This window comes from Epinephelus moara, chromosome 10, assembly GCF_006386435.1.
Source record: "Epinephelus moara isolate mb chromosome 10, YSFRI_EMoa_1.0, whole genome shotgun sequence".
NCBI lineage: Eukaryota > Metazoa > Chordata > Actinopteri > Perciformes > Serranidae > Epinephelus > Epinephelus moara.
In genome coordinates this window covers 15007428-15021932 of record NC_065515.1, presented here as the reverse complement: position 1 = coordinate 15021932, position 14505 = coordinate 15007428, and the positions used below count along the sequence as shown (strand labels likewise).

General features: G+C 40.9%; 2 protein-coding genes across 2 annotated transcripts; both read right to left on the bottom strand.

Moving 5' to 3' along the window:
* Positions 1-276: 276 nt before the first annotated feature.
* LOC126396983 (transmembrane protein 275-like) lies at positions 277-1531 on the bottom strand. The gene is made up of 2 exons (XM_050055398.1): positions 1415-1531; positions 277-1086 (listed from the first exon to the last, which is right to left on the bottom strand). Exon 2 carries the CDS (start codon positions 988-990, stop codon positions 379-381), a length of 612 nt encoding a protein of 203 aa, XP_049911355.1. The 5' UTR covers positions 991-1086; positions 1415-1531; the 3' UTR covers positions 277-378.
* A 2399-nt stretch (positions 1532-3930) lies between these two features.
* Positions 3931-12957, bottom strand: mknk1 (MAPK interacting serine/threonine kinase 1). Its single transcript, XM_050054954.1, has 14 exons — positions 12811-12957; positions 12022-12081; positions 11372-11474; positions 11143-11241; positions 10960-11057; positions 10190-10269; positions 10024-10097; positions 9807-9911; positions 9656-9711; positions 9457-9552; positions 9152-9346; positions 7027-7191; positions 6333-6376; positions 3931-6043 (listed from the first exon to the last, which is right to left on the bottom strand). The coding sequence occupies exons 2-14, from the start codon at positions 12070-12072 to the stop codon at positions 5824-5826; spliced, it is 1386 nt and encodes a 461-aa protein (XP_049910911.1). The 5' UTR covers positions 12073-12081; positions 12811-12957; the 3' UTR covers positions 3931-5823.
* Between the last annotated feature and the right edge of the window lie 1548 nt (positions 12958-14505).

The following is a 14505-nucleotide window of genomic DNA, read 5'->3' as shown; positions in this document are numbered from 1 at the left end:
TTTCCCAACGTAGGTTGACAAGCGCTAACCACAGTGGATCCACATGAATGCGGGATTATCTGCCTTAACTGGATGTTTAATACAATGAGAAGTATACAAACAGGCACTTGGATTAAGGTATCATCTCCTATTACTGTTTGTGTTGTGGGAATATAACGTGCATCCTGGGACTGAGCTAAACATTCAACAGCATAACACAGCGAATAAGTTACAATCAGGGAAGTTTTCACAGTTTAGAATCTGACAATCTGCTCGTCATTCTATCTGTAGTCTTCTTTTTAAACATGCCAATCAGTGTTGGCAATCACACTAAACATTTCCATCGTGTAAACATCAAAACACTGAAGCAAACAGCTGGGCTGCAGAGGAGAGTCCACGCTACGTAGAGGAAGTGTTCAAAGCAGGCAGCATCTGTGTGGCAGTGATGGCCTTGCTGTCAGAGATCAAGGTGGTGTTATCTCCAGTGACACCCATGTCAGACATCTCTGACACATGCAGCTCACCGGCTCCATCCTGGCAGCCAGCAGGCGGAGGAGCAGCATCGCCCCCGTGGCTGGAGCTGGACTTGTGAGAGGTGGAGGGGGAGTTGGTGGGGCTGAGCTGGACAGCGGTGGTGTCCTGCAGCGTGTGCTCGCTGGTCTCCATCTCAAACGCTGCCGTCCCCATTCGCATCAGCCCCCACTTCTCACCTCCTTTGGCCGTGCGGGCCATGTGGGCTGGGGGCCTCCTGCTGACCACGCAGCACGCTGTGAAGAAGGCCAGGGCTATCAATAGAAGGAGAGGCCCGATGATGATGGGGGGGTTGCCAGTAGGGACGAAGGTGCCAAAGGCAAAGGCTCCCACCAGGGTGATGTTGATGCCAGCCAGCATGATGCACAGGCCACAGGCGCAGCACAGGGCTGGGGAGGGAAGGCTCTGGTGCCCCAGGGCCCGCTGCTTGGGGACCTTCTTGGAGGCAGATGGTCTGGAGGTTTTGTCAGGTAGCACCATGTCTCATGGAGAGCTCTGTAAGACCCAGAGTTGATGGAGATCAGATGACTGACTGATCACTGGGTTCATCACTTTATAGAGATGAGGAGGAAGGGGCTGAAGAGGAAGAGCAAATTAGATATATTTCAGAGGTTGTACAGCTTTTATACACTTTAAATCTTTTTCTAATATTAATTATTTCACTATAAATCCAAAGGTAATTCCTAAAATGCTACAAAAAATGTCACTGATTCCACTGAGAAGGGGTTCCACATGCAAACAGCAATAAACAACGCAATGCAATGCACGCAGAGCAATAACTAATAAGACTGTCATTAAACCCTCACTGCTGGTCACGCTTCCAGGCGTGCAGACAATTTGCACCAAGAAAACCCGAAAACAACCACACAGCAACATTTACAGCACCATTCTCAGAGTCACCTACCTTAGATCAGACCCATAAACCTTCTTCCCGTTTTGCTGTCTTTGGTATGTCCATCATGTTGTGCAGGAGTCGCGGAGTTGGAGGAGATCTCTCCCTCCAGCAGGTGAACAGCGGAGTGAAGTCGCTGCTCACACACCACAGGTTATAATGAGCATGGCCCATGGGGGGCGCTGCGGGGCTCTGAAACAAACAGTCCAGTCTAATAGGCGGCAGTGAAGTTTAAGCTTGTGTGCACTGAATAAATCAGCATCTGATAGACTGAGAAATCTCTCATAAATCAGCAGAAACACAACAGGTAGCCTGTTTCCTGGTCTTTTGAAGGTCACAGAAACATCAATGCAACATTAAAATGTTGCTTTCTTGACCTGCGCATATCTGTTATGTTAAAATATGTGAAAGTCAGTAACTTTTTTGGTAAAGGTAACATATGAGCCTATCCAAAAAGTGGTCTGTGGACTAAACCTACTACAAAACTGTGTTAGAAATATTAGAAATGTGTTACTTCTTGTTAATATACAAGGGAATCAGCTACATTTTGCTGTAAGATTTAAAGGTTGGGATAACTGAAACTGGGTCCAGTGTGAGCAGGGTTCATTTAAAGACGTTAAAGTATTTGAAAAGATTAAAAACAATGTTTATATTGTTAATTAATAATTGTTATTTTGAATGGTCATAGCTAAAGTAACATTCCTTTAATAAATTGCTTGAAAATGTTTTCATGTTTTCTGGTGCTTGTTTGAATTAAATGTTCAAATTGTTTCCATGGGTTGCTTCATAGTGTGTCAGCCAACCTCATGATGGGGCTGGTTGGCACAAATGCACAACATGACTTTAATCGCAGTCATCTAATTTGTGTAGATTGGAACCCATTTATTTATAGCCGAGAGCTTTGCTGCTGATCAGAATATTCTAACGTAAATTATGTCAGAGAAATATGGAAGAGCATGAAAAGTGTTTGCTAGGGCACATTTTGAGTCACTCTTGAAAAATATGTTAAGCTTAACTTAACCTCACTGAGCTTTTGTTACCATTCAGTTTAGCTTTGTTATGATGAAAAAAAATCCACTAGATGTTGCTCATTCTTGAAATAATAGCATATGCCTTTATTTTTTCTATATCTAAAGCCATGCTAAACCAACAATGTTGAGAAAAAAAAAGAAAAATAATTAAATTAAATTAAATTAAATTAAATTAAATACTGTTACTGAAAAAATGTGATTAAATTCCAGTCACTAATCAAAATATTGATGATTACAAAAGTGGTCTCATTCAAACATTTATTTTTCATTAAAAAGTTTTTAAGTGGAACGTAACATTTATTCTGCTGCTTTGCATCTTTCGACATGCAGGAATGCCTTCTTTTGGCATAGTTTATTTCCATTTTTCAGCTGTTTAAAATATGTGTTAGAAAAGTAATTAAAAAGTCATGTTTCCTTACTTTAATAAAGTAATCAAAATAGTTACATTGGACTACTTATTATATTTTAAACAGGGCAACTAGTAATCTGTATTCTATTACTTTTTAAAAGTAACCTCCCCAACACTGTCGACCAAACGGATGAGTGGTCATTTTGTGATTAAGTTAGTGATAATAACATAATAATTTTACAATTTTTATGAAACTATTAAACCAATTAATTTTCACTGTTGTTAAAATCATATGTTTAAAGTTATTCAATTATATATCTTTGTTTAAAAAATCTATCAGTATAATTTCTTTTACATTTTTGAGATGTTTTCAAAGTAATGTTATGGCAAATATCTAGAATAAACATATGGAAATATCACTAGTGCTGGTAATATTACTAATTCCATGGGAACAAATTGGTATATGTTGGTAAAGTAATGTGTTTCCAGTGTTTTAACAGTACATGATTTTATGGTTTGTGATTTCAATTTTTTTCTTTCTGTTTTACAAATATTGGTAGAGGCCTGTATTTGATGCACTCCGTAAAAAAAAGTGCCCCAGCAAAATACAAAAAATAAACAAAAAATCATTATAATTTTCATTGTCCCAGTGAAATTTTAAAAATTCAAAATGCAAAAAAAAATATATATATTATATATTGCCCCAGTGATATAGAAAAATAAAAATTCAAAATGCAAAAAAAAAGATAATCCATTGCTATTTCTAATGAGAGCATTAAAGGGTTAAATCCATTATTAACTCATGATAATATTTTTTGTTGTTTTGGTCTTTTAGGATCTTAAAAAGCTTCCGGTAATCTGGATATAAATGCCTTTCCTCTGCTTTAAAATAAGTCTCAACAAGGACAAAGCTGCTGCCAGAGGGATGCTATCTCCTCAGCGTCTGTACAGGTTAATCACATCCTCTTCCTGTTCCTTCGCCTTCCACTCAGCCTTCAATACAAAGTACAAAAGAACCTCACTGAATGAAAAACCTTCTTTACTCCTATGGAAGAGAAACCCATTTGCTCAACACACCGTAATGACATCTTGCATTAAATGGATAAATAATACATTGATTAATTTACAGACCACAGATGAGACAGGAGTAGATGTTAAAGATCTTTTTATTGAGAACACAGCATACCAGTGAAAATATGCTCCACGCTCAGAGCTTTATGCATAGGACCCCTTAAGAGCTTTAACAAATTTCAGTAGGACTCCGTAATTGCACACCAATTACTGTATCTCATTTGACGCCATTACAGGTTGACGGGGGGGAAACAAACAAGTCTTTTTATGATTGATAATAGGAGTGAGCTTTAACATAGCAAGTGGTTGTTCCCCTAATGTGTGTATTCGCTCTGAGCAAATCTCTGTCAATTCCACGCCAGCCTATGAAGGCCCTGTGTTGCTATAGGGATGGGGTGTCCATGGCAACAGTGTGAAATCAGGGGACATGTCGTTTAGCAGGCAACACATAAAGTTAATAGGGTTAGGGGGAAATAGAGGTGCCAGACTGCCATCGGTGACCCCGTTCACACACAGACGGCATCTGTAATGAGTTAAACAAAGACAAAAGTAAAAAGAAACTAAAAGTAAATATCAGCAACTTGATGGACTTGAGAAAATCTAAGACAGAAGTCTTAGCAGTCACAAAACCAAAACTATAAAACTGAATATACAAATACTTGTATAAAAATAAATCCCTTCAACCCCAGAATGGAATCCTCTTATCTTATTACAAAGGGTAACATCCACTATTCTCATTAGCTTCACATACAACCAAACACTTCTCACATTTCAAGTCATTCAGACTAAAAACACTCTGAGATATCAAACCCATAAGACATTGAGACACTAAGAAAGTCTTTTTGGGTTGGTGTTACATTGGTACAGTACAAAACGTGCAAAAAAAAAAAGAGCCTGAGGTAATGCTGGACTCTAATGAGGATAAAAAATTGATAAAACCCCTTAAAAGATAAATATTACCGTAGTTGTCGATTTCACATTGTTAGACCAAACCGATTAACGATGGAAGATTCTCCCTTTCAGATAAACTAAATAAGTAACTTATCATAAAGTACATCAGTGCTACAGGTAGCTTGTGTTGAAGTGAAAGCTGGGAATTAAATTAAAAAACAAACAAACAATGATTTGATCAAAGGGTTTTCTCTAACTTCATCATCCATTCACATTCCTGCACTTCCTGTACGTTCTACGTAGCCTCGACAAGACTTTACAAAGAGGTCAAATGGAGAAAAGCCCATTTTCAGAGATGGACAGTCTCCTCTAAGTGTATCATGTTTTATATTTTAAACCACATACATCCACACACATCCGATCACATACATCGACCTGCTTTAAAAAGCAAAAATAAAAGAGAACTTATCCCTTTCCTCCAGTGACTGAGAAGCAATAGGGAGCATTTAAATTAAATATTATTAACCAATTCACAGCTGGACAACAAGAAAAATAAAATCTCCTATTAGATGATATTGCATTAGGACAGCATCAGCTGCAAAACTGTGCTGAACCCATGTAATGCTGTGTTGATAGTGATATGTGCTGATGATATTTAATACACTGCCGCCATTAGGAGCAGTTTTGCTGTATTGGGGTCATTAGAAATTTCATTATCACTGAAAGGAAAATAAATACAGTTATTTATTATTATTAAGACTAACTGTAAAGTAAACCCAAAGCTATTCTCAAATTTAAAAGCTTAAAGTATTTCCTGGACAAATCTCAGGAGTTTCAACTGTTTTGAGTCAGGAGGTGGTAGCTGATGATTAACTGTCCCCTTGGTGCCCAAACTCTGTCAAGGTGCTGAGATTACTGGCCATGGGAAAGAGCTTAGACACCAAGAACAGTTAGTCACTTCTGATACTGTGTGGCTGATCCTACAAGGCTCCCCGTGAAAACAAAAAGCACACACACAAGGAGCATGCAAAGGCTAAAATCAGTCAGAAAAACACGACGAGGGGACTTGTGCTGGTACTTTATGCTGTGAGGTCATCCGACGCGGGTGCGAAGTCCCTGGTGCGCAGGGCGTTGGACTGTGCCCGTCTGCGGGCCAGCCTGGAGTTGGACGGAGGAGAAAGCCTCATGGAGCAAACGATGGCTCCGACGTCCTCCTGCTGCTCGTCGTGCTGGGATAGCTGCCGGTTAAAAGCGATGGCTTCTGCTGCAAACTGGGTCAGGTCTTTGGTGCTGCTGTTCCTGCAGGAAGAGAGGAGGCAGAGGAGGATTTAATGGATGGTTGCATGTGTTTTTTTGTATCATTTACACATTTCAACCCTGCCTCTTCTCACTCAATCAGATGTTTTCACACCAAACACATCAGCTCTACTGTCCTATTGAAAAATAATAATGCAGTTGTGTTGAGCAGATTGCTTTAATCTGACTTTACTCTCTCTGTAGAGCAATTTAAAACACTTCAGTGTTGTTTAAAACACCTGATAAACTTCATGAATACATTTGACATGGCTTTTTAAGCTGACTGTCATACCTCTGTAGAACATGAGGAGTTGGAAGACCTCTCTCTGGAGCGTTCTGTAAAAAAAAGAAAATGAATATTTAACTTGAAATCAATTAAAAATAAAATAGAAACAGCAATGAATGAATGATACCAGGGGTCCTGGTAGTTGGGTTTAAGACTTTTTAAAGTTGTGTTTAAGATTTTTTAGTTGGGTTTAAGACTTTTTAAATGCCACACGGAAAGAAAGTAAAGACCAATTTCACAAACCAAAACTGAAGAAAACAGGGATGGACGTCATCTATGGTCATTTTGACTTGACCAGCAGATTTCACTACAAGCCAGCTGGCTGTTGAAATAGGTGATGTGCTTTGCGTTCTAAAACCAGCCGTCGGCGATTTGACCAGCTGAGTTGCAGGTGACACCACCAGCCAGTTTGAGTCGAGTGCAGACCGGCCAGCTCACACTGCTGCAACGTTCTAAAACAGTTCTGTCTTGTCGCAAATCTTTGGTCTGAACTGGGTTTTAAGATAGATCTCAGATGGCTGGTCCGACAGGTACTATTTGGTCAGGCAGGTAAACGTACAAAAAACAAGATCCAGGGATTATGCCCTCATTTTCTGATCAATGAAGTCAGTGTCCCTGGATACAGTGGTCCTTGTATCAGATAATATTAGAGTACCCAGACGGTACAGCTATTCTAGTGCACATGTGTAATGATACCCACCCCCTGCACCCAAGGGTGCTTGAGGACCTGAGCAGCACTGAGGCGCAGAGTTGCATCCCGAACAAGCAGCTTGGATATGAGATCCTTGGCCCCCTCTGTGATGTGATCCCAGTCCTTGTCTGGAAACTCATACTTCCCCTGCTGGATGCTTTCAAACAGGTGACTCTGTGGACAGAACATAACACATCATCCTGTGAAACTGTTGAGCTGTCATGCTGAAGCATTACAGTGCCTGCATGTGCGTCTCGTGTTGACTGAATGCTGCTCCTCCAGTGTCACGAGCCACTCGAGGAGAGGTTAAACATTAACCTTGGACTCAGATAATAATCAGGTGACAACAGAGGAGAACAATTCATGTCCAGAGCTACAGGTGCAGTCACACCTAAATCAATCTATACAGTCACACTCGTGCTTTTTGTTCCCAGTGGTATTAAGAATACACTTAGATAAGATGTGACTAAACCAAGTGGCACATGTACTATGAATACTGTTGAGCAACACAGTCTGAATGTAGCAGGCAAACATTATTTATAGTGAATACACTATCTTATTAATAGCTATACCATAGAGGTGGGCAAAATCTTCTGTTACAGTATGTGTAATATATCATTAAAATAACCATACTATACTTCATCACATTTTAAGTGTTTCTGGATTCTGTATTTATAACTTCACTCTCCTCCTACATGCATGTCCAAATCACATTAGACTCGTTCAAGATGAGCCAGGCCTGAGTGGAATCGCTTAACGGCAATTGCCGCACAATGCATGCTGGTTAGATTTGTGTCCGACTTGTGGGCACTGATAACCTTACGAGATTGCAGTGGACTCAGTTTCTAGAGCGAAGCACCACAGTTACTCTCTGCTAATTGCAAGACCCAGGGCATGATGGGAAACGCCTGGCTGTCACCCACAGAGCGTGCTGATTGACTCTTAGCTTCAACCACAAACACTACGTTCTGTAGAAAATGCCAATTTTCTGTGTAAATTATTGTTTAACGCTGGATTGTAGGCTGTTAGTCTCATGTTGTTAAACCAGTTACACTCATTGCCATTTACATTGTACTGTTATTTCCACTCGTGTTTCTACTTATGTTATCTCACCTGTAAACCAATGTTTAAACTTACGGAATAAATGTCTTGGGACCATTTAGTAGTTAGCATTAGGTTAGTCTTAGGAGTTCTGTAGATTATAAATGTTACTGTATATTATATGCACTTTATTAAATCTAGGCAACATGTTCAAAAATACATTTTAAAGTACAATTTGCGTCATGTCTGGGCCCCTACTCTCAAGCTTTCAATAGCTTATCAGGGTGTTTCATTTCACATCTCCATTATTTCTTATGAATTGTACATGTACTTTTTCTCTATCTGTTTTTTGTGAATAAACTTGTGAATTGAGTTGAGTTGTGCAATTAAAATTTAATCTGTTAACAAACACATCTTATGATGATGATGATGATGATGGTAATAATAATACATGGTCTGCTAACTACAGGTAACCTATAGATGGATCTAAAAGAATGTAAATATTTTCTGTGACGACGCTTTGAAGGCAGCTGGAAATGGAGCATCTTTGTAGAAAACAGTTTGATTTGACTGCAGTTTTCACCGCCCCCTGGCTGCTGCCCGATATCATGTACTTTCCACGCGAAGCGCAGTTTATCTCAAACAAGCCTATCACCTTGCGTGACAGCTAGGTTCGTGAGATTGTGAGATCGCAAGATTACGCAAATATCCGGCCCTGATTTGCTACCCCTGCAGTAGAAACAGTTTTGCCAAATCTATACTTGTGGATACATTTCTACTGTTGCACGGTATATATATGCATATTATGTAACTGCACTTTATGCACATTACAAGTTTTCAGAGTCCAAGGTGGCATCTATAATGTCATGTTTTGTCTGCCCAACGGTCCAAAACCTATATTCAGTTTCCTATCATAACATACTACAGGGGCCAGTATATCCACCAGAGGTGCTTGTCGGACAGTCTCATAAGGTTCAGAAGCCCCCCCCCTCCCCCTACCCCTTTCACAATCCAACCATTTCTGTACTTTCATTCACATCCACTGTAAACACTGTAGGATGTAAACACTCAGATGCTGACTGGGCAAACATACCTGGCAGGTTCTGCAGGTTTCTCCACGGTCCCAGCCGCAGTCGGTGCCACAGTGGCCTGTGAAAGGAGGGCTGCCGCTCAGCAGGATGTAGAGGATGACCCCAAGACTCCAGAGATCACAGCGCTTGTCGTAGAAAGAGGCCTCATCAGTGAACACCTCCACTACTTCTGGAGCCATGTACTCTGCTGAGCCACACTAAGAGAGGACAAAAAAAAACACAGGAAGAGTCACATAACTGTTATCCATCACACTGATCTTGTTTGTTTGTGTGTGTCTGTGCCATGAAATTAAAACTAGACAGTTACCGGTGTTGTGAGCTCTGGGGTTGTTATGGGCGTGCAGGCACTGCTGAGCTTCACTCCACTTCCCAAGTCAAAATCACAGATCTTTACTGGGGACACCTGAGTCAAGAGATGGAGGAGAAATATTAAACTGCTGTGCTCTATTTCTCTAGGAACAACTAATGTCCTTCTAAAAGCTTCCTGTCCTTTAAAAATCACTTACCCGATCTGTGTATTCACAAAGGATGTTCTCCAGCTTAAGGTCTCTATGGGCAATGCCTGTAGAAAAGCACATTGTAACCATGACAACATAAAACAAAGCCACAGCTATTACCCCTGACTTTCATATGATAGCTGTGTGGATGCTGACCTACCTTTAGTGTGGAGGAAGTCAAGAGCTTGGGCAATGTCCCTGACCACCTTACTGGCTTCCAACTCATCAAAGTGCTTCCTGTTCTGGATGTGTGTCAGAATGGAGCCTGAGGGAAGAGAAAACAATCGCTTGTAGCAATTACTGTGTTTATGAAGGGTCATTTGAAAAGCCAAGCGTGTGCAGATGGTGTAACTATTGAGGTATTCATTTATACTTACCGCCGCGCAGCTTTTCAAACACCAAATAAAAGCAGGAGTTGTCTTCAAAGAACTGGATCAATTCCAAGACGTTTCTAAATCAGGAGATTTTCCAATGATTAGAATCTGTTTCATTTTGTGTTGGTTTTATTTAAGTTAAAAAATGTCTGACAGAAATTACACTCACTTGTTTCCCTGACACTGGTAGAGAGTCTCCACCTCTCGAAAGACCCTGCTGCGGCTGTGCCCTGCGCTCTTTTCTATGATCTGTGTAAAAACAAAACACAACAGAACATATTATACATGTCATACATTAAACTTGGAAAAATTCAAACTTCTCAAAAGTCTGAGCATTCATGTAAACCCTTGCATGATTTATTTAAGGTACGCCAAATGTTTTACCAGAACTATTTTCAAAACTTTCTCGTCAAGGCTCTCTATCAGGTACAGCTATTGTTAAAGGTGGTGTTAATTTGGTACACATTTTAGATCCTTAACACAAAACAGCATCCTACAAGTTGTCCCAGCATTTTCTTAATCTTAATGAAAATTCCAATACAGATGCAAGGAAGACACGCTCAAAAGCAAGAGCTGTGCTTTGGTGGTACGCAAGTGTTCGCAAGCGCCTGTTGTTCAGGGCACAACGGCTGCCCCTCTGACATCACAAAAAGTTTAACTTTTGGAGAGCAGCAATGCACAGCATGTCATGTGACAAGGGACAGTCAGTCACAGCCGTCAGATATTTATTTTTTTCCGTAAATATTAGTCTATGGTAAATATGGAGTAGTTGATCATTTTAGTGCAAGGCTACCCAGAGCTTTACATCTGAGCTTTGACAGTTGGCACAGAGTAGCTGCAAGGTAACACCCAGTGCCTGAGCACACCTTTTTCAGACTATGAATTATGGGGCATATGTCCTGGCCCTTTCTCTGTTAACTAAAAAATATCCTTACTCACCTTTACAGCAAACTCCTGTCCATTCTGCAGACTTATGCATCCTTGAACTTTGGCATAAGCCCCCTGGCCAAGCACCTCATCTGTTAGTTTGTAAAGATCTGGAGAAAATGGGACATATGAGACTGCAGTAGGTGCTTGTGGAGTTGTTTTTTTATTTTTCGTGTCTCACAATAATGTCATTACCATCAAAAGTGCCAGTGGAGCTGTCTGTCGCTCTGGTTCTTTTCTTCTTTTTTCTTTTAGCTGCATCTGGGATGTTCACTGGCTGGCTTTTCTCAATTTCTGTAGCAACACAAAAGAAGCCATAGGCAAGCAAATTAGTTAAAACAGCACAGATTTTACCGGTGTGTTACTGTATGCACCATAAGTTTCAGTAGCTCCAGAGCTGTTCTGAATTATAGAGCCGTTGTACCTGCTGGGCCCTGGGAAAAGTGCTGTCTCTCGACTGAAGCGACCCTGTTCTCCTGAGTTCCCCCACAGCTCTGCCCCACCTGGCCCACAGCCAGGGAGTTACCCTGTAACAGGGAGAAGGAGGCCACATGGAAGGGGGGAAAAGGGAGGGGAAAGTGCGAGAGTAGCAACAGAGATCAGTTGGTTATTCAGTAGTGAAACCACGAGAGGGAATACATAGTTCTTCCTCTTTGTTTTCAGTGTTAAATTTTCACCCAACTTTCTGAAACACTTGTGAAACAGTCGACCACAGGGTAAAACATATTGTTGATAAAACTTTCTTTTACAAAACAATGACCCAGTGTAATTACACAGAACTTCCTGTTACCACCTAGCTTATCTTATCTTCCCCCAGTGGCAACCTGCCAAAACCGTGGCCTGATGAGGATACAGGAAACAACATGACAGGCCTAATCTCACCCTGGACATTCCCAGAAGCATTTACACAACCAGTTACAGTGCATGACTCATAGAAAATGATGAAACTTCTACAAGTCTGTATAGACAACTCTGACAGTCTGCTGGCGGCTTCCTAGCAGCTTGGTCTTATCTACCACGTCTCAGGAAGTGAAAAGGTTTTGAAATCAACAACATCAACAGCTCACATCTTACCTGGAGAGAGTGCTGGAAGGTTTGCAACTCTGTCATGCTGTGCCTCACCATGTCTGCCAACTGAGAGGGCAACACAAACACTGAGTTAGTCTGGAACAAACTGCACCAGCAGAAACATAAATATACACAATAACAAGTGTACAGCAAAGTGGTAGGAAGTCAAAGAATGTGAGCAATGAAAAAGCAAAAAGGTCCATTAGTATCCTGCCCTAACTTGACGTGTAACTTCCTCTTTCTTTCCCCTTCTAATGTCACAATTTTGTCTCTGTCTGGTCGCGGTTATTAAGTGACAGTTCGCCACAGGGTTCAAGTTAGGTTAGCTTTAGCCTTCCGGCAAGTAAGAGGTATGCATAAGTCGTCTGTTAGTTAGCATTTAGCTATATTATCCAGCGTTATAACAGCTGAAAGTGAGACATAACGTTATAGCTTACAGCTGGTGTCCTGAAACTCGTCGAGTTAGTTAGTAAGTGTGTACCGACAGCCAATACCGCAGCTAACAATAGCCACGTCAATAACGTTGCTTACATTAGCATAGTTGCTACAAATATCAAGGTGTCCTTAACAAGAGCGAACAATGTAACGTTATAAATGTTTAACCCGATTATTAGAAAACAAATAGCGTCCATTGCTGACCGTATAATCCGATGTTATTGTCGTTAGCCCCGGCTAGCTAGCAAGTACCCTTAGCTAGCTTCTCCTGCAGAATAACGTCCATTCGCTGGTTTGTGTTTAGAGACCGGTCGAGTGTCGTTAAAACATAAACATAAATGCAATATAAACACTTCTTACCTGGATTCTGTGTCCAAACCATCCAGATCCTCTCTGTCAAAGCCCCTCACAGCTGATGTAAGCACCCATTGCTAGCTGGAATCCATCACACAGACAGACGGTGACGCACAAGGCGGGAAAGCACATAAACAGACGTTTGCTCCGCCCTCTTCTGCATACCCCCTCCTCCCATTGGTCGAGAATGAGACTGGCAATGCAACGTCACTTCTCTTATTGCCCCGCCACACCCCCGTCCACGTAGTGGGGATTTTTTGTGCATTATGAGGACATTTAATTACAGATGCAGAGGTTTGGCAGGTCAGCTATGACAAGAGGAAGTACGGCTCACGCCACATACCTTTAGTATTTCATCATTACTGTTTTATTTAGTTCATTGATTCTCCTTGTGTTGGTTTATCTGGTGAAGTATGTCTGTCTGTGGAGGTTTTATACTGAAACTAACAGCCTGTGCAGCAGACCAAACTTTAAATGCAAATAGCCCTATGTGATTAAAAAAGATATATATAAGTATTAATCTTGTCAATTTGCCATCTAACTTAAGTGATACAGTGCTTACATAATGAAAACAAAATCATAACCATGGGCAAATGATAAGACAATGGGCCCCTGGGCTCAGATATGCAAAAGGCCCCACCACATCTCCTGCATAGGAGCAAGACACTAAGATTATGGTGGTTTTGCATCTCTTTGTAGTCGTTATGCATCTCCATGTAGTTTTGTGTCTCTGCCAGTGGTCATTTTGTGTCTGTGTGGTTGTTTCATGTCTCTTTGTAGTCGATTTATGTGCCTTTAAGGTCATTTTGTGTCTCTGAGGTAATTTTGTGTGTCTTTTTGGTCATTTTTGTCTCTTTGAGATAGTTTTATGTGTTTTTGGTCATTTTGTGTCTCTTTGAGGTCATTTTGTGTGTCTTTCTAGCCATTTTGTGTTTCTTTGAGGTAATTTTGTGTGTCTTTTTGTATATCTGTGTGTCTTTTGGTCATTTTGTGTCTCTTTGAGTTCATTTTGTGTGTCTTTTTGGTCATTTTGTGTCTCCTTGTAGTTGTTTTGTGTCAGGTTGTAGTCATTTTGTGTCTCTTTGTGGTTGTTTTGCCTGTATTTAAGTTTAAGTTTATTTACTTTATTAATCCCCCTGTTTTCACTCTTGCTTGTCAATTACACACTGGTCCGAAAGACACACACATGCACAAACAGGACCTGTACATGCACAAAGTGGAGAGATGTCAGAGTGAGCGGTTGGGGGGTTTGGTGCCTTGCTCAAGGGCACCTCGGCAGTGCCCAGGAGGTGAACTGGCACCTCTCCAGCCACCAGTCCACGCTCCATATTTGGTCCGGACAGGGACTCGAACAGGCGACCCTCCAGTTCCCAACCCAAGTCCCTATGGACTGAACTACTGCCGCCCCCATCTTGTTATTTTGTATCCCTGCAGTTCCTTTGTATCTCTTTTCATCATTGTGTGTCTTTTGAGGTCATGTCATGTGTCTTGTTGGACATTTTGTGTCTCTTTGAGATAATTTTGTGTGTCTTTTGGACATTTTGTGTCTCTTTGAGGTAATTTCATGTGTCTTTTTAGTCATTTTGTGGTTCTGTGAGGTAATTTTGTGTGTCTTCTGGTCATTTTGTGTCTCCTTATAGTTGTTTTGTGTCAGTTTGTAGTCATTTTGCGTCTCTTTGTTGGTTGTTTGGTCCATTCTTG